The 26,629-nt window shown below is 40.1% G+C and overlaps 1 protein-coding gene across 7 annotated transcripts in view; it reads left to right on the top strand.

Moving 5' to 3' along the window:
* Fndc3c1 (fibronectin type III domain containing 3C1) overlaps positions 1-26,629 on the top strand; it is a 65,537-nt gene that overhangs the window by 10,961 nt on the left and 27,947 nt on the right. For 6 of the 7 annotated variants that reach the window (XM_006528104.4, XM_006528106.3, XM_011247621.2 and 3 more), the window contains 4 exons: positions 670-786; positions 1,436-1,549; positions 1,891-1,966; positions 25,323-25,399. In XM_006528104.4, coding sequence (XP_006528167.1) covers positions 709-786; positions 1,436-1,549; positions 1,891-1,966; positions 25,323-25,399 — 345 coding nt within the window. In that variant the 5' untranslated portion in view covers positions 670-708. The remainder of the gene's footprint in view (positions 1-669; positions 787-1,435; positions 1,550-1,890; positions 1,967-25,322; positions 25,400-26,629) is intronic. The other variant, XM_011247620.2, reaches the window with a different exon arrangement.

Genomic DNA, 26,629 nt, shown 5'->3' with positions numbered 1-26,629 from the left:
CTCATTTCAAGACTTGCCTCCCTCCAGAGAGGTTCCTTCTTAAGCATCTTCTATCTCTCTCACATTTTCCTACCCGTTTTTAGTCTAAGTGTTTATTTTGTTGTCTAGTGTTATCTATATATCAAGTATTTTGATCAAAGAAGAAATAGGAATTTAAATGTTTTGGTTCAAAATTTTACATTAAATTTGAGCTATTGGGTTTAATGTCTAAGACAGCTAGGTTAATTTTTGTATTTCTAACATAATTAATGGTTACTAGTTAATTCTTACAGCTATCTTTACAGTATAAAACCTTATTTATAATCAGTGCCATAAATTGTATCTCAGTTTGTTTGAACTAGATATAAGTGAATCAAATAGCCTATGACTTGTTTAACTAAACCCTCATTTATATTGCTTAATATGCTATTTTTGTTTGTCTTCACATGAATGAAGAGAAAACAATTAAGCAGAAACTGTCAACTCTATACTTGGTTCTGTAATTTGTGAAGATCAATGATTAATTTAAATGATGTCTTAACATAATTCCATTTAACTCAATCATTCCTAGAAAGTAAAATTCAGATGGAATTTCTCAGACATGCCTTGTCGTGTTTTGTCATTAAAAAAAAACATGATTGTGACTACATTTAATTAATCTGTAAGATTCTGTTTGTTTGTTTATTTTAGAACTATCACTTAATGTGAAAGTCAATCCTTTTAGAGTCAATGGAACATCAACTTTCACCCATTCTTTCTGAAATACCTCCAACAGTGCCAGTCATCAATGGAGAGCCCATGTGCCCTGTAAGAGAAGTTTTGGTGCTTTTTTATTTTCACTCTAACTGGAAATGTTATAATCTGGCATCACATTGGTTATTTTCCTTGTAGGACTTTTGAAAATAACTTAAGACATTCAACACTAGTTTACTTACCTGTATAACATTTCTTTTTAAACTAATTTAGCTGCTTTTTTACACTCCTTTGCACAACTTAAAAGGTCTAGTTCTATATTGTTAAGTTTCTACTCTTTACAGTTTCCTAGGGTATATCTTTTGAAGTTGTGTGTTTAAAGAAGACTAACATTCCTTCGTGCTCATTCAGTAATAAGTTCAATTATATAATATTTGAAAGTATTGTATTTGAATAGCAATTCCTTCTATTAATTGATTTCTAGAATGAAAAGGTGTAATTAAAATCTAACATGTACCCCTTTATTAGATTCAGGAGAACATGTAACTCAATATATAATGTAAAAAGAAGACGAACTTCTTGTCTCTTGGGGGAAAGAAAAAGATGATTCTTTCTCATAACAGTCAGAAATGATTGAGATATATGCATGCATAAAAACATCAAAATGATACTCAGTTTTATTATTAGTGTATGATAATAAACGTGTTATTTCTAAAAGTGACAAAAGTAAAAATTTTTGTAAGCAAAATTACATGTTTTGTAGGTGGAGAATTATCTTCTGGACCCTAATGCCATGGCGGTGTGTTCTAATCATTCACAGATTATGACTCAGCATAAGATGTATAACACCTGGACGTGTCCCCAATACTGGTCTCAAGTATGTCGGAATCTTCAGATAAATTGTATTGTCTGGGGTTTCATTTATTTGTTTATAGAGGTTTTGTTCTGGGGGTAGATGCAGAGGAGAATGTTGTCTTCCCACCTCAATGCACCTATGTTTCATGACCTTATTAAATTTTACTTGGGTGGGGGAATGAGCTGTTCGTACTAAGGGGTATTGAATTTCTATTAGGTGTCCATTGACCTAATTGTACTCGTCTCCTTGAGCATTTTGAAATCCCTATAATTTGAGAGCCTAAATATTATTCAAAAAGGATAATAATGAATTTTTCCATAGATTTACAAAAAGTATGCTATTAAATAATTATCTATTTCTAGATTGTATTTGTTCAAGTTAACCCTGGAGAAATCCTTACCATAAAGGCTGATGATGGCTCCATTCAGAACATTCAAGGTTTGTTAAAGTAATGTTCTTACTGTTTGGGAAACTAAATACTCTTGAAATATTCCTCATAGGAGCTTAGCACCAACAAGACAACCAAAGCTAATCTTGCTTATCTTTCTAGAAATCTTCAAAACTAACTTTTAAAACATGAAAGGAAGTTGAATGAAGAATTGTATTTGAAGGTCGACATTGCAGATATTAATGTTTACTTATAGTTTTATCTCTGACTTCAATACTTTAATTTCATAAATTACAATATGACCTGTGCTAAAACTTTTAATTTAATAGTAAAATCTTTGAAGCAGTTAATGTACTACAGGTAAATACAGAGGACTATACTTTATGTCCAGTGAGATGTTTGTATATTTGACAGACTGGAGATTATCAAAAGACAATGAAAATAATTGCATATACTTTTAATGTTTGCATCAAATTATAAGGCCACAAAAAGATATATCGGGATATATAAACCAGTTTTTATACACTTCTGCATTGACAAATAAATCTATATTTTCAAAATTAAATGACATCTAAATTATAGTGACATTTCTTATCAAAGTTAGATTCAGTTTATTGAATTTATAAAGCACAGTATAACTGATGAACAGAATAAAACAAAATTATTCAAAAGCAAATGTCATCTCACATTCTCCTCTTCTCTTTTAAAAAGATGCAAGCATATATATCTTTACTTCATGTATGTACATAACGTATTGTGATTATAGCTTCATTTCTCTCTCTTGCTGCCCTCCCTCTGATGATACCCTTCCTTTTCTCATCTAGTCTCTCTTCTGCTTTCATGGGTGTTGTTGCTTGGTTTTGGTGATCCATTGAGTTTAATTAGGGTTACTTGCATGAGCATGGGTGAAGGGTTTTGTATAGAAGTGTGTATCTTAGGAGTGGCTATACTGCAGAAGAAAATGTCTATCTCTTCCAACCACCACTAACTGCCAATAATTCTTCAGGAAGGTGTGGGAACTTGTGAGCCCTCTCTCCTCTAGAAAGAGTTAACTACCTATAAATCTTCTATTTTTTAAACATTCTGTTAAAAGGTAAATATCTTGTTAGTTACCAATCTAAAGCAACAAAACTAGATATATATTATATAAATATCTATCATATACATACAATGAGTGTTTAATTGATCAGTTTTAGACTGCTTTACAGATGGGGCCTTCAGGCAGCTCATTTATTTACATTTCCAACAAATATTTCTTTAATATCTAGCATGCACCATCATTGCACTGTATACCTAGTAATAAAAATGTCCAAGAGAGAGGACACACATATAAAGTATTATGTATAGTAATTTCACTATACTATTACAGTATTTTAATTATGCATACATATTTTACTATGTATAAAACAGAAATAATCTCAATTTTAAATAGTCAATAATAAAGTTATTGCTTTATGTCCATAGAATTACTAAATTAAGATTTTTTTTTGTTTTATACTAACTGTTCTATATTATAAGGTGATTTTGATCTACTGCTCTGCCTGGAATAACAGTAATGAGCTAGAGGCTCAGTAAATGTGCTTACCAGGCCAAAATAGGCAGAAAATATTGATTAAATCTGCAGAACTAGAGACATGGTGGGCAGTTAGTGACAGAGACAATCACCCCCTGAAAGGGAATGGGGTTCCTTTATACAGTTAAGGAAAGTTACTTAGTCTTCCTTCATGTGCCATTTGCATAGGTCTATATTAGGATGCATAAGCAAGCTTATTAATATTTTGTTAAGTAGTAAATAGTATAGTACAAGTTGTTGGGATTTTGGTCATTTGGAATAAGGTACCATGGATCCTTAAGATTTATTAGACTTTAAAACAAGACATAGTCATACATCTTTAGTCCTAGTACTCAGGAGGCAGAGGCAAGAGGATCTCTGTGAATTTGAGGCTAAACTGGTCTACATAGTTCTAGAACAGCCAGGGTTACATAGAGAGACCCTGTCTCCAAAAAAAGTATTATTAGGCTTTTAATATTTGTAGAAGACCTTACAAGGCACTGTGGTCAGACTGCACATAGTGAGGGGCTGCTGGTTAAAATGTGGGAGTTTTTCTTTTATTTTTCGCCTTTTTATCTCTAAATTTGCTCCCTGACAAAGTAGTAAGATCAAGTCATTGGCAAGGTGCAAATATCATCATCTGGCACTTCTGCAGTGCTCAGAAGGATTGCCAAAGGGACCTTAGTGATGTTGCTGATATATTGTAGTGTTTGAAGACCATGGGTAAAACATAGAAGGCTTAAGCATTTTGGAGGGAAAGAATAAATGACTATCTCAAGAGGTTGAGGGCCTAACTGTAACATCAACTTGGAGACTGTAACGTCCTTGATGGAGGAAGACAGGCACTGATGTCAATGGTAATGGTAATGGCCCTACAACAGGGCCAAGGGAATTTAATGGCTTTTAATATGAAAAACATCAGTCATACCAAATGGTTAAGTGAAAGAGAGAGAGAGAGAGAGAGAGAGAGAGAGAGAGAGAGAGAGAGAGAGAAGAGACTATGTCTGTGAGTGAGCCCAGGAGATGAAAGCCAATCAGTCCCATGAGTCCTTCCATAGGAGCCATCCCTCACTCTCCATTTGATGAGATGCCTGTTCTTTAAGTCTTATGACTACACCTTGTACTATCCCTGCTTAATTAGCATATACATGATATTTCTGTCCCAGGCCAGGCAGGTACTCTTTGGACTACTATAAACAATTCTAACAGTTTAATTTTCCAAATGAAGCCTTTGGAAAATTAAACTGGCCCTGAAGGGATTTCAAGGGTCACCTAAATATAGTCTAGTCCCAAAGACTATTTTGGCCAACAAGTATAATAAGCATAAGAAGCCAATGGTACCTATATTCTGGTACCTATATCTGACATAATAGCTTATCCTACTAAGAAGGGTATCAGATGAAAAGCCTCTGGGTCAGGAGATTACAAAAGAAGGTACAGGGAGGAGATGGTTGAAAGGAGCAACCTGGATATCAAAAGTACTAGTACAGGTATCAAATAAATTAGTGAGAACATAACAAGAGAACTTCGTTCTACATAGGAAGGAGGCTCCTGAGGAATTCACGTGGTGATGGTTAGATAGAAAAGTAAGTGATTAGGACATTTTAAAAGGAGGAAGCTGATGCATGAAAGAAATTGTGGCAAGCCAAGGCCATTCCAAGAAAGAGCTGAAGCTAAGGAATTTCATGTTGAAATAATTAGAGTATTATAGTTTTCTAATCCTAGTAGAATTGGGGGAGATCAATTTGGACTCACTATTGGTCATTATCGGAGAGAGAGAAAATATGAAAAGCTTTCTGAGAAGAGATAGAATCTTATCAAAGAGACAGACTGCAGTGACTAGTGGCTAGTTTGATGGAATTGGGAGTTTTAATTTAGAAGTGTTTAAGAACACATGCCTGTGAGTGTTGAAGGTTGTCTTGGATTGGGGGTATTTGAGAAAGGTATTTTCTTCTTCTTTTTTTTTTTTGTTTGATTTGTCCTATCTAACAGGAAAATGAAGTCACATGATAAAATAATGCCCAGAGGAATGGACTTTTCCCTGTGGCCCTAACAAAAATGGAAGTCTGGCTTAAAAAGACAATCTGGAGAATAAAGGGATGTGGAAGAGACATCTGTGTTTCTATTCATCCACATGAGTGTTGGAAGGTGTTCCACATGATAGGGATTCCATTAGAAGTATATATGGAGAGAGACTGGGTTCATTTAAATGGAGTGGCTGGGTAAAACATGATAGTCTGGTTAGGAGTTGTAGTCAGACAAAGCCAGAAATCCTTTACAAGAGTTGAGTTGTTTTATTAGAGGAGTTCATGGACCTTTTGGAAAAGATGATAAGGGAAAATGGCTGTAGGGTGTAGGAATAGGAAGGAGAGGATAATGAAAGTCACAATGGTTAAAAGTATCACCGTGGGATAATTTTAGGAAAGAAATATAATAATAATGGTTGTAAAGATGTGAAGAAGCCCTCGTACTGTATAGGAACACAGAGAGGGGTGAAGCTGGAGGAACTGATTCAAAGGAAGTGATAACTTCAGTCCAAGAATCAGTTAAGAAACCTCCCTAAGGACCACAAGATGGTTCTGCAGGAAAAAGTTCTTGCCATGCAAACCTGTAAACCTGAATTTAATTTCCAGAGACCAAGAATAAGGAGAGAACTGACTCCTGAAGTTGTTCTCTGGCCTCTACCCATGAATGCCTGCACTCACTCACACATGCACATATAATCCATACACATAAAATACACACATACACATACATACATACATACATACATACATACATACATACATACATCTCTCTAAAGGAAAATTTTGAGTTTGAATTCCCTAAATTGTTATAAAAAGAATATCAAGGGAATATGAGGAAAGAGCTTGTAAAATTATATCATAGAACATTTTTTAAAAAGCAAGAAAGAGAACTAGCTACTCATTGGGATCTAGGGCACTTTAAGACTCTGTTTCACCTTGAGTCTTACTGTAAGAGAAGTCAGATCTCTAAGAGGTTCGTGGAAGCAGGCCTTTTGAGCTAGGGGTGGGCACAAGATTCACACTGGACAGATGAAGCCATGTGAAATAGGCTTTATAGATTGGCTGTTTTGGTGACCTGAGTAACACTTGGTAAAATCTGATCCAAACAACTTAGAGATGTCTTTTAAAATGTGAGGGAGTCTCTAAGATAAGCTCAATCCCCTGCATTTGTGAAAAATGACCATCACTTTCGTGTAGTTAGTGAAAATTAGTTTATTTCACGACCTTGCAAATCTGAGCATTAGTCTAGAATGGCAGATTTGCCAGTTAAGCACAGAAAACAGTCTTTATAAGCCTAACATAAGCCTCTTCCTCCCTTTCCTCGTTGACTGAGTAATTAGGAGGATGGAGTATTGCATTTCTCTCGCCACTTCAGCACTTGTCTTTTACTCAGCAAAAATCATGTGTGGGTTTATCTCTACACTTTACATTCTCTTTATTTTAAAAACGGATCATGTACGTGATCTTGTTGCATTTCTAGCTTTATGGCTAATTGTTTTCTAGTTTTTGTTTTTGTTTATGATTTTTGTTTTTGTTTTGAGACAGGGTTTCTCTGTGTAGCCCTGGCTGTCCTGGAACTCACTCTGTAGACCAGGCTGGCCTCGAACTCAGAAATCCACCTGCCTCTGCCTCCCAAGTGCTGGGATTAAAGGCATGGCCACCACGCCCAGCGGGATTGTTTTCTATTTTAAACTTGTAGTTTGGGTACGTGTGGTAGCTTAGCAAGTGTGGGTTAGGGGGCATGGATAGCTAGACTAACAGACTCCAGCAGGGTTCCAGTATTCTTTGTTTATCTATATTTGAACCCATTCTGGCTCAAGGTAGTTTCAAAAATTGACTTTTCTCCTTATTTCTTATAGGCTAATATGAGGAGATAATACCCTAAAAGTGAGTTCAGGTTTGAGCTATACTTACCTTGGTAGTGAGGGATAGCCTTGATCATCTGTCCTAGTGGTATACAGAAATAGGTAATGACCCTCTAGACCACCAGGTCTGCCTCAAGACTTTGAAAGGGCTGGGGTGTCGACACCATTAAGGGACTTGCTGGGTCTATCTGATCCCTAGTGGAGAATCCTTGAGATTTTCAAAGATCTAGTGTGGCCTGTGAGTCATCATGCTCTGAGGCTTGAGAAATCTTCCCAACAAAGAGAGCCATGAGTGCTGATGCCTGAGGGAAGCCCCCCCCCCCCCCCCCCCGGCTTCAAAAGATAACCACCTGGGCACTGGGCGGCCCAAAGCCTTTGTTGAAACTTCCACTGCTACTCCCTTTTGCTCATATACATACAAAGAAAAAATTTATTAAGACCTTACAGAGCTAATGCTAGGTAGGAGGTAAATCCGCTTTAGGAGATCTAGGGTTCATATCATTTCCGGGATCCAATCTAATGGCTCTTCCTCTGTTTCCCCTAAGTCTTCATAGACAAGTTTAGCTATCAAGTCAAACTGGGAAACCCAGATCATGTAAAATCCCACCCTTCCTAAAAAGTTTCTTAGCAGGTTTCAGCTGGAGTACCATAGTTGAAACAAGATTGTTGCAGTGCTGTTAGTGTAAGTCCCAGTAACTTGACCTTTTTTGGGAGAGCTGGGCCTTTGAACAAAACAATCTTATAGCCACATTAAGACGATTTTTGAAAAGTTAGAACAGTATTTTGTTCTGAAGTGGATTTACTGAGTTACAGATTAATATTCACATACTGAAGGAGGCTACTCCTTGGGAGAAATTTAAGACAGGAAAGGTCTCTGTACAGATAGAGTTTAAACGTCAGGAAAGATAAGGCTACCCTGAAATATCTAAGATAAGACTACTGAGTAACTTGGGTGAAAGGGGTCCTGCCATTATGACATAAACAGGAGCTGAGAGTTTGGGTAGACAGGAATACAAAAGAAAGCATCTTTAAAGTCTAACACTGGGAACCAGAAGATATTAGAGGGTGTCTGTTCTAAGAGGGTTAAGGATCGGAAACAATGGCATAGATCAGAACTTCATTTATAGTCCTCAAATCTTAGGCTGTTCTGTGGTACAGCCAAACAGGGATGGCACATGAAGAGTTGCAGGCATATAGTAGCCCAGAATTTATCAATGAAAGACTAATTTTTTTCCTGACTTAAGACATGAAAGGATATTGGAACATTCTGGACAAGCTGTTGGGATCCTTAAGGGCAACTGTGATAGAAGTAGCTGTTAGAGAATATCCAAAAATGGAGACATCTCTTTTCAGGAGAAAATTCTTGTATGATGTAAGCATCTACTTTAAAGAATATATAGAGGACCTTTAAGGCCCTAGACAGCAACATATCACTCCAGGATAGGAGATATAGTACTAAGAAAGCCATAGAGTCTCTGGAACCTTAAGTGGATCTAAAGTTTAAACATTGATGTCTGCCTAGGAGGGGAACGGATCAGCTAGGTTGGACCAAAAAAGAATGAGTGAAAAGCTGTTTGTCTGAGACCAAAGTGCCAGAGATGAGAAGGTGGTCAAGACACAAACTTTCACTTTCTTGTTGATAACTATTTTCATCCCTACCAGTTCTAGAACTGCTAAAGGCTCATCTATAGAGATAGAGAATACAAAAGTCTGTAGAGCCTTGGGATTTGTCTAAGTTACTATTGCTGTGGGGTGATGCCATGACCATGGCAACTTATGAAAGAAATTTAATTTAATTCACAGCTTGCTTACATTTTCAAAGAGTGAATCTATGACCATCAGGGTGGGAAGCATGGCAACAAGTAGGCAAACATAGTGGAGCAGTCGCTGGAAGCTTATATCTTATCCAAGAATTGGAAGAAGAGAAGAGAGACTAGACCTGGCTTAGGCTTTTGAAACTTCAAAGCCCAACCCGAGAGATATTCCTCTTTCAAAAAGGTCACAGCTACTCCAAGACCACAATTTCTAATTCTCCCTAACAGTCCACCATCTGAGAACCAAACATTCAAATATATGAGCCTATGGGGCCATTCTTATTCAAACCACCACAAGGCCTTATAAGTCCTTAGGGAGAGTGGTACCTATTTCCTTACTGGGAACAAAATGTAAGAATAAAAGGAAGACAATGAGGCAAACCCACAGTGGTAGGGAAAAGTCTGTTTCTAAATAAACCTGAGAATGGCTCTCATCAGAGAAAGGAAGAGAGCAAAGTTTGTTTACAGGCTAGAATTTTTATTGGAGCTGAAGAAGGAACTGAGGTCAGGTTGTGCCAGGTAGTAATCATATATAAACTAGGATGTGCAGGAATGATATTAGTGGTGTGGATTTGAGGAAATTGACTATGGAAAGTTGTAACTGCTGGCCACCGGAAGGCTGTTGCAGCTGGAATGTAAGCACAGGAAGAAGGGGCATTCACGCTGGAATGTGGTTTATAGTGAGGAAGGGAGTAGAGTGGAGTGTCCTCCCAAGTCCTTTTCTTGAACTCTTGATTTTGACTTTATGGCTACAAAAGTAGATGGGGCGGCATTGGCTCTCTTTGCTCAGAAGAACATGAGGCTTAGAAGTGAAGGGCCTGCCAAATAAGGATACCTTTGACTTGTTCTTGAGAGATTGCACAAGAGTTTGTGACTCTGAATGTTGCTAGGGAGAGGATCATCTGCACATCCAGGTGTGTCTTGACAGAGGTCAAGATCTGGACTCCAATGAGTAAATAAGAAGAGAAGACTAATATTATAGGTTACAGGAAGGTTTCCTATAATTCTTCACATGGCACACACAGGTCAGGGAGCCACGAATTTGGAAGATTCCAGTGGTGGGTGCTAGGAAGGGGAAAGGTCAGAGCAGGCTATCTGGAAGAGCTTCCATGGATATCCTCATTTGGAGTTAGAGTGAATGTGCCAGAGGAAGATGGAGTGTCCAAGGGCTGGGGGTGCATAACAATCTAAAGGGGACACTCCCAAGGTTAAGTCGTGAAGGTACTGTACTAGATTTTAAAAACTCAAAGAGCAGATGGAAATGGAGGTGGAGAGGGAAAGAGGAAGTCAAAGGGTAGAAAAAGGACAGGAAGAAGGGAAGTCAGGACAGTGGCCTCTTCCCGATCAGCTGAAGGATCAGGATTAGCTAACTGATTGCTTAAAGGTGCACAGTTCAGTTAGTCTAAGTGGTTCACCAGACTGAAAAGAAGGAGGTGTGTTGGTGTGGTAGATGGGGAAGGTGTGGTTAGCTTGCAGTTGCATACAGAGGACTGAAGGCTGCCAAGAGGTATGGAGAAAAGAAATACAAGGGATGCAAAGGGTAACTTGGCAGCCAGGCAAAGGGCCTTTTGGTTTGGCCTCCTAAAGAGATGTTGAAGGGTTATAAGCCAGTAAGAAATCTCTGGAAATTAATTATAGTGACCTGACTGCACAAGTCTTTGCATCAATGCCAGCCATCCCATGCACATAGTTGATTTCAGGTATTCTAGTAGGTGTGGTGCAGTTCCCCTGTCAAAGAAAGCCAGACAGATGTGGAGCAGGAAAGTCTGATCTGCTACCAGGGACAGGTAAACATAGTCACAAAATGAGGAGAACATGGAGGAGTTGTGGGATTTCATGAGATACATGGAGAGTAAGACAGTCTGGTTGAGGTATGGAAGTAAGGATCCCTTTCTGACAGAGAGAGAGAAGGAGAGAGAATTAAGGGAAGGAACATGTTGGGAAGTACTTTAGACAGCATGCCATAAGCTCTCCTTGTCTTCTGCGATGCAGCTGACACACATCAAACTAGTATTTTGGTGAGATATCAGTAGGACTCCTGAAATAGGGCTCCTGAACTGGGCCTCCTTAAACAGCTCCTCTGGTTGAGCAGAGCTGTTCTGCCTATGTGATGGAGTAAGAAAGGATCAGGAAGTGATGTAAACAGAGGAAAGAGAGTAGGGCACATCCTGGCTCTAGAATGCTAGGCCAGCCCAAAGAGGTATCATTTAATTCCCCAGGGTGACAAAGTCTTTGTCTGTGAGATGCTCTTGGCAGTGAATGGTAGCATCCCCTATAGGCAATATGAATGCTTCACAGAGGAGAGGGAAAAGACCCTCATTGATGATGGTATTGGTCTTTGGTATAAGGAAATCGCCATTATCTCCAAATCTAGAAGATGGGGTGAATCATGCTATAGGTAGGTAGCTATAGAGAGTCAAGATAGATGATCACTGCAGTGTTCCAGGCTGAGGATTGGACCCTGGCAAGTGCACTGAGCTCTCCCTGCTTAAGATGGAGGAAGTTTGCCTCTTCTACTCATTGAAAATGGAAGCAATTGAAATTTTCATGCTATCCCTCAACAATGGGAATCAAACAAGTGTGTGTGTGGGGGGGGGGGTCTTTGAGAGATCTACCCTCAATCAAACAATCCAGGGTCCCAGGAATGAGGCTAGAATTGAGCTGGTGGGAAACCTTAAGGGAGTCATCTACTGTCTCTGAGTAATTGTGAAATGTGTGTTTGTGTCACAAGAAGGGTGTTGTCTGTAGCTGGGAGCAGAGTGTCATGGATACTGAAGGGAATGACTGTCCAGAGGCTGCAGGGTAGAAAAACCTGATGTGACAAGACTGGAGGCAAAAGGATGAAATAGAGGAGAGGACAGGAAAAAACAACTTAGTAAAGGACAGATTGAAAGCAATGATGAAGTGCAGGAACAGTCATTGCCTGAAGTTAGAGACATAGGCGCCAGCTCAGATAGTTGCATCAGTTCCTTTAGACAAAGGCAGTTAGGCTAGAATGCCTAAGGATCGATTGCAAGCACTGAAGACATAAAGGTGGAAACATTAGAATAGGTTGGGGAGACAAAGATCAGGAGTTCTAGGAAGAGCCAGCTTCAGGACTATAAAGACTTTATGTATTTCTAGTGTGGAAACCAAGTGATCATTGACATCACCATTTAATGTAGTATAAAAGGGTTCTGAGATAAGAGCAATGTTGAGGACACAACTTGCAGTAGGTTATGAGATTTAAAATGAAAGAAGATCCTTCTTGGCATTAGGGAATGGATTGGGCTAATGTCCTCCTTCCAGGAAGCAAGAATTTAGTGTGGTATGGGGGTGACTGTCAGGCCCAGATAGATGATCTGGTTTGGATCAACTAAGCCTTGCTTCTACACACTTGATATCTAATGTTGCCTAGGAACTTGAAGAAGATATGGGATTCGGGAGACAATTCGTCAGGAAGAAAGCATAAGAACATGTGTTCCATGTCTTAGAGAAGGGACTTTGGAAGAGTTTGTCCAAAGTACTGAATATTTAGAATTCCTGAGAGAGGACAGTCAAGGTAAGGTTTTGGAGGTAATTTGAGTCATGAGACAGGTAAGAAGGTCACAGGACTTGAGGTGGAAAGTAGTGGTGAAGAAAGAACCATTGAGGTCCAAGACTGTGAAGTAGTGACCAGGGTAGGTTGAGAATGGAGGACCTAAGAGTTGAGGACTACTTGGTGGAAGGGTTCACACTTAGAAGAAACCCTTTGGTTTCTAGACTGCATGGATGGGCATATTTTGGAGGAAGATCTCAGAAATGGAGCTAACAGAAACAATGAAATGAAAGATGATGGAGTTGATACCCATAGCCCTAAGGAGGAGAGTGGGTATTGGGCTATCAAAATATATTCATAAGGGTTATTGTGGGAACTGTGTGACAATTGATGCTATTGGGCAATCTAGACAACTTTGTTTCATACAATGGGGACACCCTAGGAGTTGCGTGAAAGTTAAGGAATGAATGAGCTTCTCTGTCAGCTGCAGCCTAGCAAAAGAGGATAATTTGATAGAATTCAAGCTTATGGAGTAAATCCCTCCCTAGTACGCAAAAGGAACAGGAGGGTAAGAAAAGGAGTTCTGTAGATAAAGTCCTGGAAGGAGAGGGTGAATAGGGGTTTGGTATATGGAATCTTAGGTTTTCCTTTTATGACAGCAAAAGGCAAGGAATCTCCTGTAGTTGTTCCCTGGTGGTCAGTTAGAACAGAATTAGTCAATTGCACCAGTATCCAAAAGAAAGGGCATGGTCTTGTCTTATATGATCATAGTTACCCTATGTTGTGTGGACTTAAGTGTTATAGGCACAAAGGATCCTGGATACCTTTATTCCTCATTTGACAGCATCAATACAGAAGAAAGATGCTTAATAGGGCATTTGTGACTATTTTAGGTAGAGGAATCCAGTCTGTGAATGTTTCCCCCTAGCTGAGACAGTTCATATTCTAGGGCCCTTGGTGACTACAAACTAGGAATAGTTTGGTGGGTAGCCTCAGGTTTAGACAAATCTTTGCCCATTATCAGAAGTATTACAACAAAGCTTGGTACCGGTAGATCAGAAGTATAGTGACAGGATTCCTTAGAAGCTTCTTGGTTTGGATCTTTTATGGCCAAGACAAGCATGTGATATTTAATCTGTAACTTGTAAAATTAATGGCTTTTTAAAGCTTAAATTGCATCCACAGTATTGTTAAAGACTTGAAAGTTCAAGTTAAATAGGTCCCTTTCTGGGATCTGTGGACCCTCCTCAAGGCATTGGAACTTTCATATTAATGGCTGTGGCTAATTGAGAAATGAACCAAAAGTGGAAAACAGTTTTCAGGAAGCTTGGGATTCAGATTGACAAATTTAGAAAGCCCAGGTTAATCCAACTGAAAGGGAACTGAGTTCTCAATTAGAGCCTGTGTTACTTCTCTAAGCCGCTAAATGGTTTATCTACCACCTTATGAGCCCAATGGGCAATGCCAGCTGAAATACTGGAGAAAATGTGGGTGAGTCATTGGTGACCACCATCTCTCATTCAATTAGTGTTCTCTCTAGGAAGAGTCATGGCTATCTTCAAGTGATCATCAGCTGCTTGACAAACAAGACTGTCAGAATGGTCCTCAGCCACCCTTCAGAAATGTTCTTTCTCATTCAGGGTTAAAGAGGAATAAAGGATAATGTAGTAACCCAGTCAGGTCAGGGCAAACAATTGGGTCATGTGAAGAAACTGTCTATGGTCATGGTCAGTAGGATCCATAGAAAAAGAAAACTACATGGCCTCTATTCAGACCAAGTGGGACTTGGAAAAGGAAACTGGATTCGAGATGGTTTGTAGAATCTGGCAACCTCATTTTTGGGGAAAATGGTCCTAGACAGCATTAAATGGGGAGAGATCACAGGGTGGGAATCATGTAACAGATGAAATGTTAATGATGATGGACTGAATCATAGGGCCATGGGAGCAGGAGACTGGGAGTGTGATAAGAGCAAAAAGAGTGGAGGGTCAGGGAGCTGGAACCGAGGAGGCAAACAATGCCTGTTTTCTGGTGGCAAGCTCTCCTCAGAAGGAGAGGGAGTAAACTTCCTGAGGTGAGTGATTCTATAAGGCTTACGCTAGAAAAGAGGTTTCTGGAAGGGGGTTGCTGGGGACTTTTTGAAATGATCAGAATCAGCTTATAGGTTAAAGGAGATAGTGTTAATGGTTAAATTAGTATGTGTTGAAACAGTATATTCAGGTAAGTCTGGCTTCAGGAAATTGAAACTGCTTCATGAAATGGAATTCCCTTCAAAGCAAGATGATCATGAATCCTGTCACTCAACTCAAACTCATACTTCAGTAGGAAGACAGGGCAACCAAGTCTCTAAATGGAACTTCCTGCCAGGGAGGGGAGAAAACCCTAGGAAGAATGGGTCTGAAGGACAAGGGCAGCTCTAAGGTGTTCTTGTGACTTCACTTCACTAGGAGAAATTACAGTAATCCTGTGAGGCAAAACTTCTAAAGAGGTTAGTAAGCAAGTAAAGGAGAGGAGTCCCAAGGTAAGCAAGATGAAAGGGGCAACCAAAGAAAACAGCTAGGACAATGAAGATTCCAACTATGAGCTGCCGTCCTGCAAAACAGCAGTAGCTCTATCCCTTAACCTTTATAATCAATCTCTACCAGAGTTGACTTATTGATAAAGTAGATCTGATCATTCATAACTGCACATATTTGCCAGTAAGTGGCCTCCAGGAGACCAAGATACTATATGACAAACAGCAGCTAGGGAACAGATCTGGTCATGGACTGCCAGGAGCTGATGCACAACATCACATCCTGAAAAACAAGTATTGAGACTTTCTAATACTTGTTTGGAAGTCCTTGTGCCCATTTCCAACAGAACCCCAAGATTGGTAGAAGGAAGATCATCTTCACAGACCAGTGTGTCCTGACAGAAGGCAAGTTCTGGATTGGTATTTGTATGTCAGAAGGAAAGAGTTAGAATGTGGAACAGAGGAAGGTAAGAGGACACTCTTATCTGATAAAAGGAAGAGATGTGGATGCATGGGAACTGCTAATCCAAAAGATACCAGTGCTATATGACAAACACACAAGTAGAAAGGTTAAAGCAGGATATCTGGAAGAGCTTCCGTGAGTGTCTGCATTTGGTGCTAAGAATGAGTGTGACAAAGGGAGGTGGAGTGTCCAAAGGCTAGGGCTGTGACAAGGTGCATAGGGTGGCATGACAATCTGATGGAGACACCTCCAAGGTTAAGTTGAAAATACTTGATTTAAAGAACAAGGTTTCAGGGAAATCATGAGTATGAATTCAATAGCAGGGGAGATGTAATTGGGGGGAGGAAGGGATAGCAAAGGAATTAAGGGTGGGAAAAGTAAGACATGAGGAAGGGATCAGAAAGCCAATCACTTCACTGGAAGTCAGTAGGTCTAATTTTGATTTCTGAGCTGGGGAAAGAGTGGTTAGGGTAAGGTGGCAACGATGAGATTATAAGCTACAGAAGTTACATAGGTTGCCTTGGCAGGCCAGACTGAGGCCTTTATATCATAGCCAGTGATGAGACACTAAGGAGGTTATAGGTATGTATGTGATCTTTGGAAACAATTATGGTGGCCTGCTTGCAGAAATCTTCACCTCCATTCCAGACATCCCCAAGTGTGTATACAGATCCAGTGGTGTCTGGTCAGGCAGGGTGAAGTCCCACTTCTGAAGCAAGCCAGGCAGCAATGGACATCAGGAAAGCTTTGTTAGGTATTGAGGCAAGTGTAGTCAGACCTAACAGGAGGAGTGGACAGAATCATTGAAGCTCTTCTGGAGATTGGTAGTGAGTGAGGTGCTCTGGTTTAGCTATCAGATAAGGAACCAGACCCTGTCTGAGAGGGAGAGAATCAAGAAAGAGTGGTGACAGGTTTAGGTGGAAGACTATGGGTTTGCATTCATCCATATTCTCTAGGATGCAGATGAGGCACACCAAGGTAGGTCCTGTGCAGGTGGAGAGTATTTAGTAACTAGTGTGTTCAGGTCCTCAGGTCCAGAGGGAGCTTCCTTATGAGGAGAAGTAGTAGTACAAGTGGGAACAGTCTTGAAGTTAGGATGTGGGAGGGTCCTTCTCTTAGAAGGAGCTTGTGCAGGCCCTAATATGTGGGCTTTAGAGGGTTCACTGAAGTGAGAATTAAAACAAGATCTCAAAGTAGGAGGAAAAAGTAGTCTATTGAGGCAGGGGTTGAAATGGGATCCCGGAAATTAGCAAAGGGTAGTAGAACGATCTGAATAACTAAATAGAGACATACTTGATGACAGAGGATGGTCCTTTGATGGGTTCCAATTGAGTGGATGTGTGGGCAAAAGTGAGGGTCTATACAGGAGGGCAGGGAATGAGAGTGTTATAAGGAACCTCAGGGAGTTTGAGGAATGCTTGGGTCAAGAAAGAAATCCAGTCCATATGTAGCTGGAGGGAGGAGCAGGCTAGACATTTCTGAAGATTCATTCACTCTCTCTCCTTTCCCATAGGACCGGCTAAGACAAGAATGTAAAAACATCTGTAAATGTTTAAGGTACTACTGATCCATTGAGATGTTTGATAAACAAATTCAGAGCCATTGTCAAATTGAATGGGAGACATTAGAAATGACTTCTCTTAGTAGCCTTGAGGCCACAATGGAGACACAATTGTTAGAAGTGGGGAAACCTCCACCCAACCTGTGAAAGAGTCAACTACAGCTACTACCAGGAAGTACTTGGTGTATCTTATGGGAGGACAGCATGAGTTGCACAATAACTAGATGAGTCGGAATGGTGGGTGCCTAATACTAGCTTGAAGAGAGACCATTGACAGATGTTACATTGTTCACAGAGATCCTGTAAGCATTTTTTCATAAGAGGGCAGAGATGAACTTGTGTACTAAGAACATGTCAGAGGGGAAAGGAGTTGGCCTGGAAAGTAGGAATGGCTCTCATGGAGGAAGGAAAAGCTATTCAGGTGAGGAAGAAACTAGTAGGTTGTTAAAATACTACTAAGGTACTCAAAGGTTGGCCTTGGTGTATCTGAGGTGTTCTGCTAGTATGAGAAGATAAATTTGAAAGGAAGAGAAGCTATGTAAAACAGTCAGAGGGAATAGATAGTGGGACACATCATGGCCCTTGGCCAGCTAATAGGGTCAGGGGTTAGGCAATCATGTTCCCAAAGTGGAGCCTTCTGGTAATGGAGTTGTTTCAAGGACACACAGCAGAAGTTTCCTGTTCATAAGGAGAAGTCCTTTGAAGTAAGGAAACACTACTCTGTCCAAGTATGGGACTTGGAATGAATGATGTCATAGGAATTTTAAAGGGAGCATAGATGCTAACTGTCCTATTTCTAGCTAGATATAGAGCCTCTACCCACACCTCATCCGCATTGGGCAATGTTCTCTACATGCTTAAAAAAATAGTCATCTGAAAAAGAAGGGGACTTGCCTCAGCCATCTACTGGGGGAAGCAATCAAAATCATCATGGTAGCATTCTAAGACTGTTATCAAGCAAGATGGATATGAGGGTTCCTGGAAAACTCCCATCAGTGAACCTATCCAGAGGTCCAGGAATGGGAAGTGCCACAAAACCATACAGTCCTATCCATTATCTTATAATAATTATGAAATATTTGGGCCACAAGAAAGATATTACCTGAATTTGTATAGAGAGAAGTGTTGTTAGGGTTGAGTGGATTCCAGGGCTGAAGAGAAACTGGACATTGGGGAAGGGAAGTGTGACAAGATTGGGAACAAAAGGAGGAAGTGGAGGACAGTGCAGAGGGGCTGATCATATTGCACAGAGGTGGGGGACAAAGCACAGGTTGAAGGAGAATAACTTTGAAGGGTCTTGGGATGACCAGAATGGCAGTTTCTAGAACTTTAAGGCATAAGGGGCCAGCTCTGATATATAGTTAAATTTGTTTTAAAAAGTGGGCAACAGGTCAAAGTGAGTCTCCTAGTGGTTGGACTAGATGGACTAAGGCTTAGTTAGGAGCACTACAGAGGTAATGGTAGGGAAGAGTCAGGAAGCACTGGGAGCTGAAGGGCATCGGATTCTGAGCGTCTGTTTCAGGGTTATAAAACCATGCTGTGTGTCTGAACTGGAAAACAGATGACTATGACATCATGTTCGAATGTATCATAAGTATCATAAGAACGTTGGGAGACAATAGCAATACTGGAGAAGTACAACGGTAAGTAGCCACTGTGGCATAACACTGAAGGGGGTCTCTCTGTCTTATGAAAGGGAATTGGGTCTACTATATTGGGAGAAGAATGGTGTGGGAGAGGGGGAGAAAGAAGGAAGAAAGTGGATAGTCACAGGGAAAGACAGAAGAGAAGAAACAAGAGAACCTGACTGCAACTGAAGCACATACCAGAAATGATAGGCACTGTGTCCAAATCCCTGCTGAGACCCTGCCAGGTAAGTTTCTGGGAGAAGTTCTAGCCAGGGTCAGTCCAAGTGAAAAGATTGCAGAAAGAGTCCAAGATTTGGCTGGAGCATAATGGTGAACAAGGCAACATTTGGGTCAAAGATAGAAAATGGAGGTGATGTCTGGGGGATCTGAGAGAAAATAGTAGACAGTTGGAGGATTCATGGATGGACAGCAAGTAGAAGACTATTGTCCTGTCAAAAAGTCTAGAAAAAGGTGGGAGGAACATTGGGCTTTCGAATAGTAAAGATGGGCATGTTGTCAGTGGTAACAGAGTTTGTGGACATGGGAATATTCACAAGGAGGTGAGAAGCTATGGGTTTGAGTCCCTGCTGTCCAGCAGGGGAAAATAGGTGCTGCAGAATTGAGATATATCAAGGATGTCTGAGGAAAATGAGCACCAATTAATGGTGTCAGGCAATTGTTGAGTGGCTTGTGTCCTATAAAATTGGGATGACATTAGAGACAGGAACAAGTTAGAGGAATGGGAGCAGAAGTCACCTTCATGTGCCACTAGAAGAGGAGGATAAGTTAAAAACAATTTCACTGCTAAGAGAGACCTATGGTATATCCAAGTTTATGAAGGAAGTCCCTTCCTAGTAAAGCAAAAGAACACTGGGGTGTGATGAGGAATGAGTGCAAGAGAGTTATGTTATAGAAGGCACAAATGAATGGGGTAGGATATTTGGAAACCTGGGTTGGACATTCACGCCAGTAATAGGAAGTGTGCTCTTAGGAAGGCAGTACAGAGGAGGTGGACAGCACAAGTACTCTCTACTTTGTTACCTTGGGGCCGTGCCCAATGAGCAAGTCACCAGGCTCAACAGCAACAGGTTAGGCACCAGGTGGGTGATGGTTTAGGAGGAGGATCAATAGCAGCTCCAAAGGTGGAACCAACAATGGGAAGAGGAGTGATCTCTTTCAGGAAAATCCAGCAAGGGGATGGAAGTCTTGTAAAGAGGGAGCTTCTTACCACCTTCTGACTCTAATCAAGGTTCCTGAGAATTTGCCAAGTCACATATGCAATTAACACCACAGAGAAATATTCTACTTATATTAGCACTGGGACATTTGCTGGGTCAGATTTTATCCTGAGACCCAATTTTTAGACAAAGGGCACCTTAGGAGAGATGTTGCAGGTATTGGGGAAAATCTGGAAACTCATGGTGGTTAGGAGATCCCAGAGTATTCTGAAGACCCCTGACCTGTGTCTCTGTCAGGATGTCAGTCAACTGTGGGACACTTCAGGGGTAAGACAGAAAAGGAAATGTCAGGCATCCCAGAAACAACTCCTTGGACTCTCCATAGAGGAAGTACCCAAGGAACAGATTTCCTAGTCACCTTGGGAGAGAGGCAGAGAGAAAAGAATCACTGAACACTTCCAAGAAAAAAACAAGAAGCCTTCACAATGCCAGAGCTGCTACAGAAGGGAATGTGAGAGAAAATGGTGGAGAGAGCTGAGGAGGAGAGGGAGTAGAGGAGAAGAGAGGAAAAAAAGGAGAGAGATGAGAGAACAAGTGGGAGAGGAGAGAAGAGATAGGTGAGAGTAAAAGAGAGAAGTGAGAGATAAAAAGAGTGATCCAGTCCAATGGTTCACCTAGTACATAGAGTGTTGGAGAAAGGATACATTCTGAAGAGGGTTTGGGGTGTCATGACCAGGTTCCCATACTTCTACAAAATGTATAATCATCTTCATGCTAACTGAGAGCAAGGCTGAAAGAAAAGAGGAAGAAAGGAGAACAGGGAGAAAAGCCAGTGACCTCCCAGAATAGAGTACAAGATGACCTACCACAGTCAGCTGCTTCCTGGGTTGCAAGAAGACCCTGACACTCTGGACGCAGATCCACAGCAGTGGGGGCAGATTAATTTTGAAATAAACCTTAGGCGGTCTCTCATCACAGAAGGTGTTAGAACAAATGTCTCTTACAGGCTATGGTTTTATCAGAGATGGGGAAGGGGCTGAGGTCAAGTTGGACAGGTGAAAATCATGGTTAAACAGAGATACACAGGAATGATGTTAGTGGTGTGAACTGTGGGAAGCTGACTATGGGAAAATGAAACTGCTAGTGACAGGAAGGAGGGACTCTTCAAACTAGAATTTACTGATAGAAGGAGACAGGGCTGGAATGAAGGCTGCCAATGACTCATGTTCTTGTTCTCTCCCAAAAGCATGGGCAGTTATCCTAATTTAGGTTTGTTCTTTGAGTGGAGGTTGGCCTTCCCTCACAAGGCAGAGAGGTACTTTCTTGCTTACAATGGCTCTGTACTTTGTTGATTGGACATGTCCTGAGAGAAGCATATAGCTGAGTAACATTTAGAACTCATGGTTAAAATGTCCTGGCTAACAACTGCAATAACAGGAAGGAGTCTTTTGGCCCAAAAATGAGCTGGCTCCTTGTGAATGAGGAGGGTGGCAACTAGATAGAGCTATACAGCTTCCAGAGATGAGCAGGGAATAGACAATTATGACAGCCAATCTCTGTCTCTCCTTAGACTTCTACTATGCAACTTTTGCTATCTAGGTCTCCTCATGGTTTTAAAGATCTTGAAGGCCATGTCTAATAAACTGAAGCAAGACTGTGGGATTCCTTTAAGCTTTTTTCCAATATGTGGAAAGATTTTACTTGAAAAAATGTACAGCCAGGATTTCTGATATGCAGCCATATTAGTGTACTTCTGCATGGTTGCGAGTAGCCTGGACTGAAAGTCAGTAGTGTTCTTGAGAGCATCCCTGTATTATCCCCCACAAATGATTATAGTCATTAAGTTTGATAATGATCCTTTTCAAAATCCCCTCTCACAGACAACATATAGCAGGTACCACACTATGCCCTGGCCTAACTAATCATAGATGAGCCTTGGGTGCCCACACATGAAGACTTCTCAAGGATACCATGTACAACTAAGTTTAGAGGTCATGGAATAGTATAGGAGAATCTATTAAGGCACATAAGCCATCTCTCTCACAACTGAAGACTTTGTGATAAAGACTTGGAGACTTAGATATAAGGCATCTCAGAGACTTTTCATAAATTACAACTAATTGTAGTTTGTAGTTATAACTTAATATGGCATGAGGTGGTAGGCATTCTTGATCTGCAAGTGTGTATAAGGCCCACATCTTGTTACAAATGAAAATAAGAATTGGTTTTTATTTTAAGACTGACAATCAAAATTAGACCAGATTTTGAAACCACATTATAGGGTTCAGTCAGAGAATATAGGGGTGTGAGTTCCATTGTATGGGTCTGGCATGAGTGGCAGTGTTCACCCAGAAGGCAGTCATGGGTGAGATCCAGCCTCAGCACACTGACCAGTCTGAGGCACGTCTCAGCTAGGCTGTCCCCAGAGAACAAAGCCTCTTCCAACAGTTAGAGGTGAAACAGTTTCGCCCTGAATCATACCCATGTATTTAGTCAGGCTAAATTAACCTTGAAAGGAAATCTCTCAGAACAAGATTAACCACAAACTAGTTGTGAAGGAAAGGAGTGGATTCCTGGTCCCAGAGAAGATTTTTTTTAAAAATTAAAAACCTGGTTACTCCCTCCAGTTTTGAAAGGTAACAGCAAACACTGGGACAAAAAGATGATGTGCAAGAGAAAGAATTGTCAGTACATGGGAATTCTATTCTGGACAAGCTACCAGTCATATCACATGTTGAAAATGACTCCTTAGCCTTACAGACTTATTATGGACTTTCCTCCTCCTTTCCCACTGCCTTCAATTTTGAATAAATAGCTTTGGTCAGAGTTTTGCAGTTGCAAATAAGTAAACCTTTCAATAAGGGACCAGAAGGAAATTCTTGATGACTTATATTAGTTCAGAGGCATAGCTCAGAAGCCATTGGAGGTCTCTGAAAACAGCCCAAGCCTACTTGGCTGACTACCATAATCAGAAGACTGCAGGAAGGCCAAAAGAGGCAAGAAGGGTTGCTCTTCCAGGCCCCAGAATGTTGTATCAGAAACAAAAGTAGGGAGCCAAAGGCACCAGGGTAAAACCTATTTATAAGACCAGAAAAGATGAGGAAGTAAATAGAGTAAACTGTCTAGCTCCAGGGAGTGACAGGATTGTGTTACTCTCAGCCCTGGCCAGAGAAGCTTCTTCCTGCAGAGGGCAGTTGTTAGTGCAGACACTGAACTTGACAAAATGCTGAGAATGAGCAACTGTCATTGCTCAGCAGTAGATGGAACATCTACATCAACACACACACACACACACACACACACACACACACACACACACACACACACACATGCAAGAACACAGGCAGGCAGGCACTCACCAAAAGTCTCTCAGGGAATATCTTGGAAATAGGTTCCAAAAGAACATAAGAGCCAGAGGATGGAGAGGAGTAGCACTGTGGAAGGCTGGCCTCTGAACGTGACATGGGTGTTGTGCACACCAACTCCTCATCTGTAGTTATTGCATAAGACTTCCATACGATCAAGAGACTTCAACTCCAGCATGGAGAAAGTGTAGCTTCCATGCCCCACCCCATGCTGAAGAGTAATGGTAGTTGGTGGCTATTGAGGGAAGGCCACTTCGTTTGTGAGAGGGCTTCCATTGGCAGATTGTTCATACCTCGGTGGGTAAACACAAACACACACACACACACACACACACACACACAAATGTACATACTAGTGGCATATATTTTTAAAGTAGAGTATGAAAGACAAAATGGGAAATAGATTCGAAGGATGAGAAGAGCTGGAGGAAAGAGAGAGAGAGAGAGAGAGAGAGAGAGAGAGAGAGAGAGGGAGGGAGGGAGGGAGGGAGGGAGGGAGGGAGGAAGGAAGGAAGGAAGGAAGGAAGGAAGGAAGGAAGGAAGGAAGGAAGGAAGGAAGGAAATATGTTGCAAATACACAGTAAGATACTATGCATAGAAAGAATCACCCCTTGAAAAGGAACAAGAGCTGTTGTAAAGGAAAGTTATTTAATCTCATCTCCTGCCATTTGCATGACTAAGGCAGAGCTAGAAAGCATCTCACTATTTTATTAAGTAGAAAATTCATAGTTTTTCCTTCTTGAGATTGACCCTTGGGAAGAAGGTTCATTGGATAGTATACTAAGATGTTAAGAGGTCTTCTTGCTCTTGCAAAGGACCCAAGTTTAGTTCCTAGCACTCACAAGGCAGCCCACAATCATCTGTAACTCCAATTCCAGTAGACCCAACACTCATTTCTGGTATATAATGTTTACCATGATCTCACACAAATTACCATTCTAGGACCTTAGAAACTCCTGTATTCTTTGAAGTAAGTACTAATTTTAATAATTTCAAATAATCCAAAGAATGATGACATATACCTATCTATACTGTAGTAACTTTGAGCTGCTATGTGGCGATATCAAGAATATGTGATATAAAAGTGTTGTGATGCCTAAGTCTTTCTTATAGTATGTCATTTTCTAAAATCTTTTAGCATTATCTGTTTTCTGAAGATGTGTTTATTTTTATTTTATGTGTATGATTGTTTTGCCTGTATGTATGACTTGGTGTCATGTGGAGGCCAAAAGAGAGCATCAAATGCCCTGGAACAGGAGTTAACAAATAGTTGTGAGCCACTATGTGGGAGCTAAGAATCGAACCCAGGTCCTCAGGAAGATCAGCCAGTGCTCTCAACCCCTGACCCATCACTCTAGGCTCCCCTTTCACTTTTTAAATTATTTCTTGAAAATAACAATATAATTGTATAATTTCCCCCTTCCCTTTTCTCTTTCCAGACTATCCCATATACCCCTCCTTGCTCTCTTGCAAATCCGTGTCCTCTTTTCATGAATTGTTCTTACATACATATATATGTATGTGTTCACTTTAATATTATGGAAGGAAGACCTAATGTAAAAAGTTCCTTTCATTTTTATTAGGTAATATAACTGCAAGAAATAATTTTATGACACACAGTAAAACATTAGGAATATAAGCATGCTAAGTGAGAGAACACCACCAGAAAGCTGAAATTTTATCTCACTTACAGTGAACTTGCCAGTAGATCTTATAATACACATTTTACCCAGGACTTATTGGATCCCTTGGTTATATTCCATTGGTTGAAATGAAGTTTCAATGATTTCATCTATACTTTGACAATAGGTTTTGTGTATATGCAGTGATATTCTTTCAAAATGGCTATTTTAAAGCTCAATGCTAGTTAACTGGATTTCTGTAGTGGGATTTGCTTAAAATTCATTAATAATTTTCTCAGGTCCTGCAGATGTACCTCTGATAGCACCAACTGGCAATTTGCCACCAATATACCTTCCTCCTGGTTACATGTCTCAGGTATGCTAATGTGGTTTTTCTTTTTGTGGTTAGCTCTTTATTATCATTTAATATTTTTTACTATGTCACCATATGATAATATATTTCCTGAAATATGTATCTACTTACTTTACTGTTATCATTTCTTTAAATTTTGCTTTTAACTAAACCTTTAAATGAAATTATTTCAAGTGACTGATTTTAACCAAACCTCCCTTAGACTACCCCATACATGATACCTAATTGCTTAGCAAATTTAGATAACTTGATAGTTATCTTCCATTGCTTTGTAGAGTGTGTTAATTCATCTTAGGTACCATTACAATACATACAGCAATGGCTTCTGATAATGTATAATCTTTAGTCCTTAAAAATAACATACTATTTTCAACCCAGTAATATTTTATTCCTAAAGGTCTAAGAAAACTAATTTTTAAAATCCTCAAGTATTTGTGGTGCTCTTAAAATGAGCAGGCAATTAACCCTCCTACAGAGATTTTTTTAAATGTCCAATGGCCTTGAAATTACAGTACTCAAGAAGATGTCTTGTTATCCTTCCTCCTAGCCTTTGTCTTCATGGCTTATTTGGTTGTGTATATTGCATAGTATTGCAGATGTAGGTCAATATAAGGTACTTTAATTCAATACAGAATTGCTTATAAGAAAATATTTAGTGAAAATGAGTGCACACATGCCTGCAGTCAGCAATTACATTTTAAAGAATTTACCAGACAGACATTTTTATAATTTTGTAGTGGTATATTATTATAGCATATACATAATATTAATATATCCTATAAATAATATTCTTTGGATTGTTGTTTATAATCACAAGAAAGTTTGAAAACAACTCCAATGCCTATAAATGAGTGGCTGTATGATATATGGAGATAATGGAGCACTAGAAAACTAGACAAAAAAAATAAAAAAAAAAATACCCTGTGTAGTGGTGGCACTCACCTTTAATCCCAGCACTAGGGAAGTAGAGGCAGGCAGATCTCTGTGAGTTCCAGAACAGCCTGGTCTGGAGTGAGTTCAAAGACAGCCAGAGCTACATAGTGACACCCTATCTCAAAAAGGAGGGGGTGGGGTGGGGCAAGAGCAGATAATAAACCAAAGACAATAGTTTTAAAGGATAGATTACTAAGTAAAAGTGAAAGTGCTGATTGGTAGAAATAAAGCTATCGTGATATGAAAATAAGGAAAACAAGAAATTTGAGAAATGTTCATAAGAAATTAATAGTAGTTTTC

Source organism: Mus musculus, chromosome X (assembly GCF_000001635.26).
Source record: "Mus musculus strain C57BL/6J chromosome X, GRCm38.p6 C57BL/6J".
In the NCBI taxonomy this organism is placed as follows: Eukaryota; Metazoa; Chordata; class Mammalia; order Rodentia; family Muridae; genus Mus; species Mus musculus.
The sequence above is the reverse complement of the archived record's forward strand: the minus strand, read 5'-3'. Positions and strand labels throughout refer to the sequence as shown.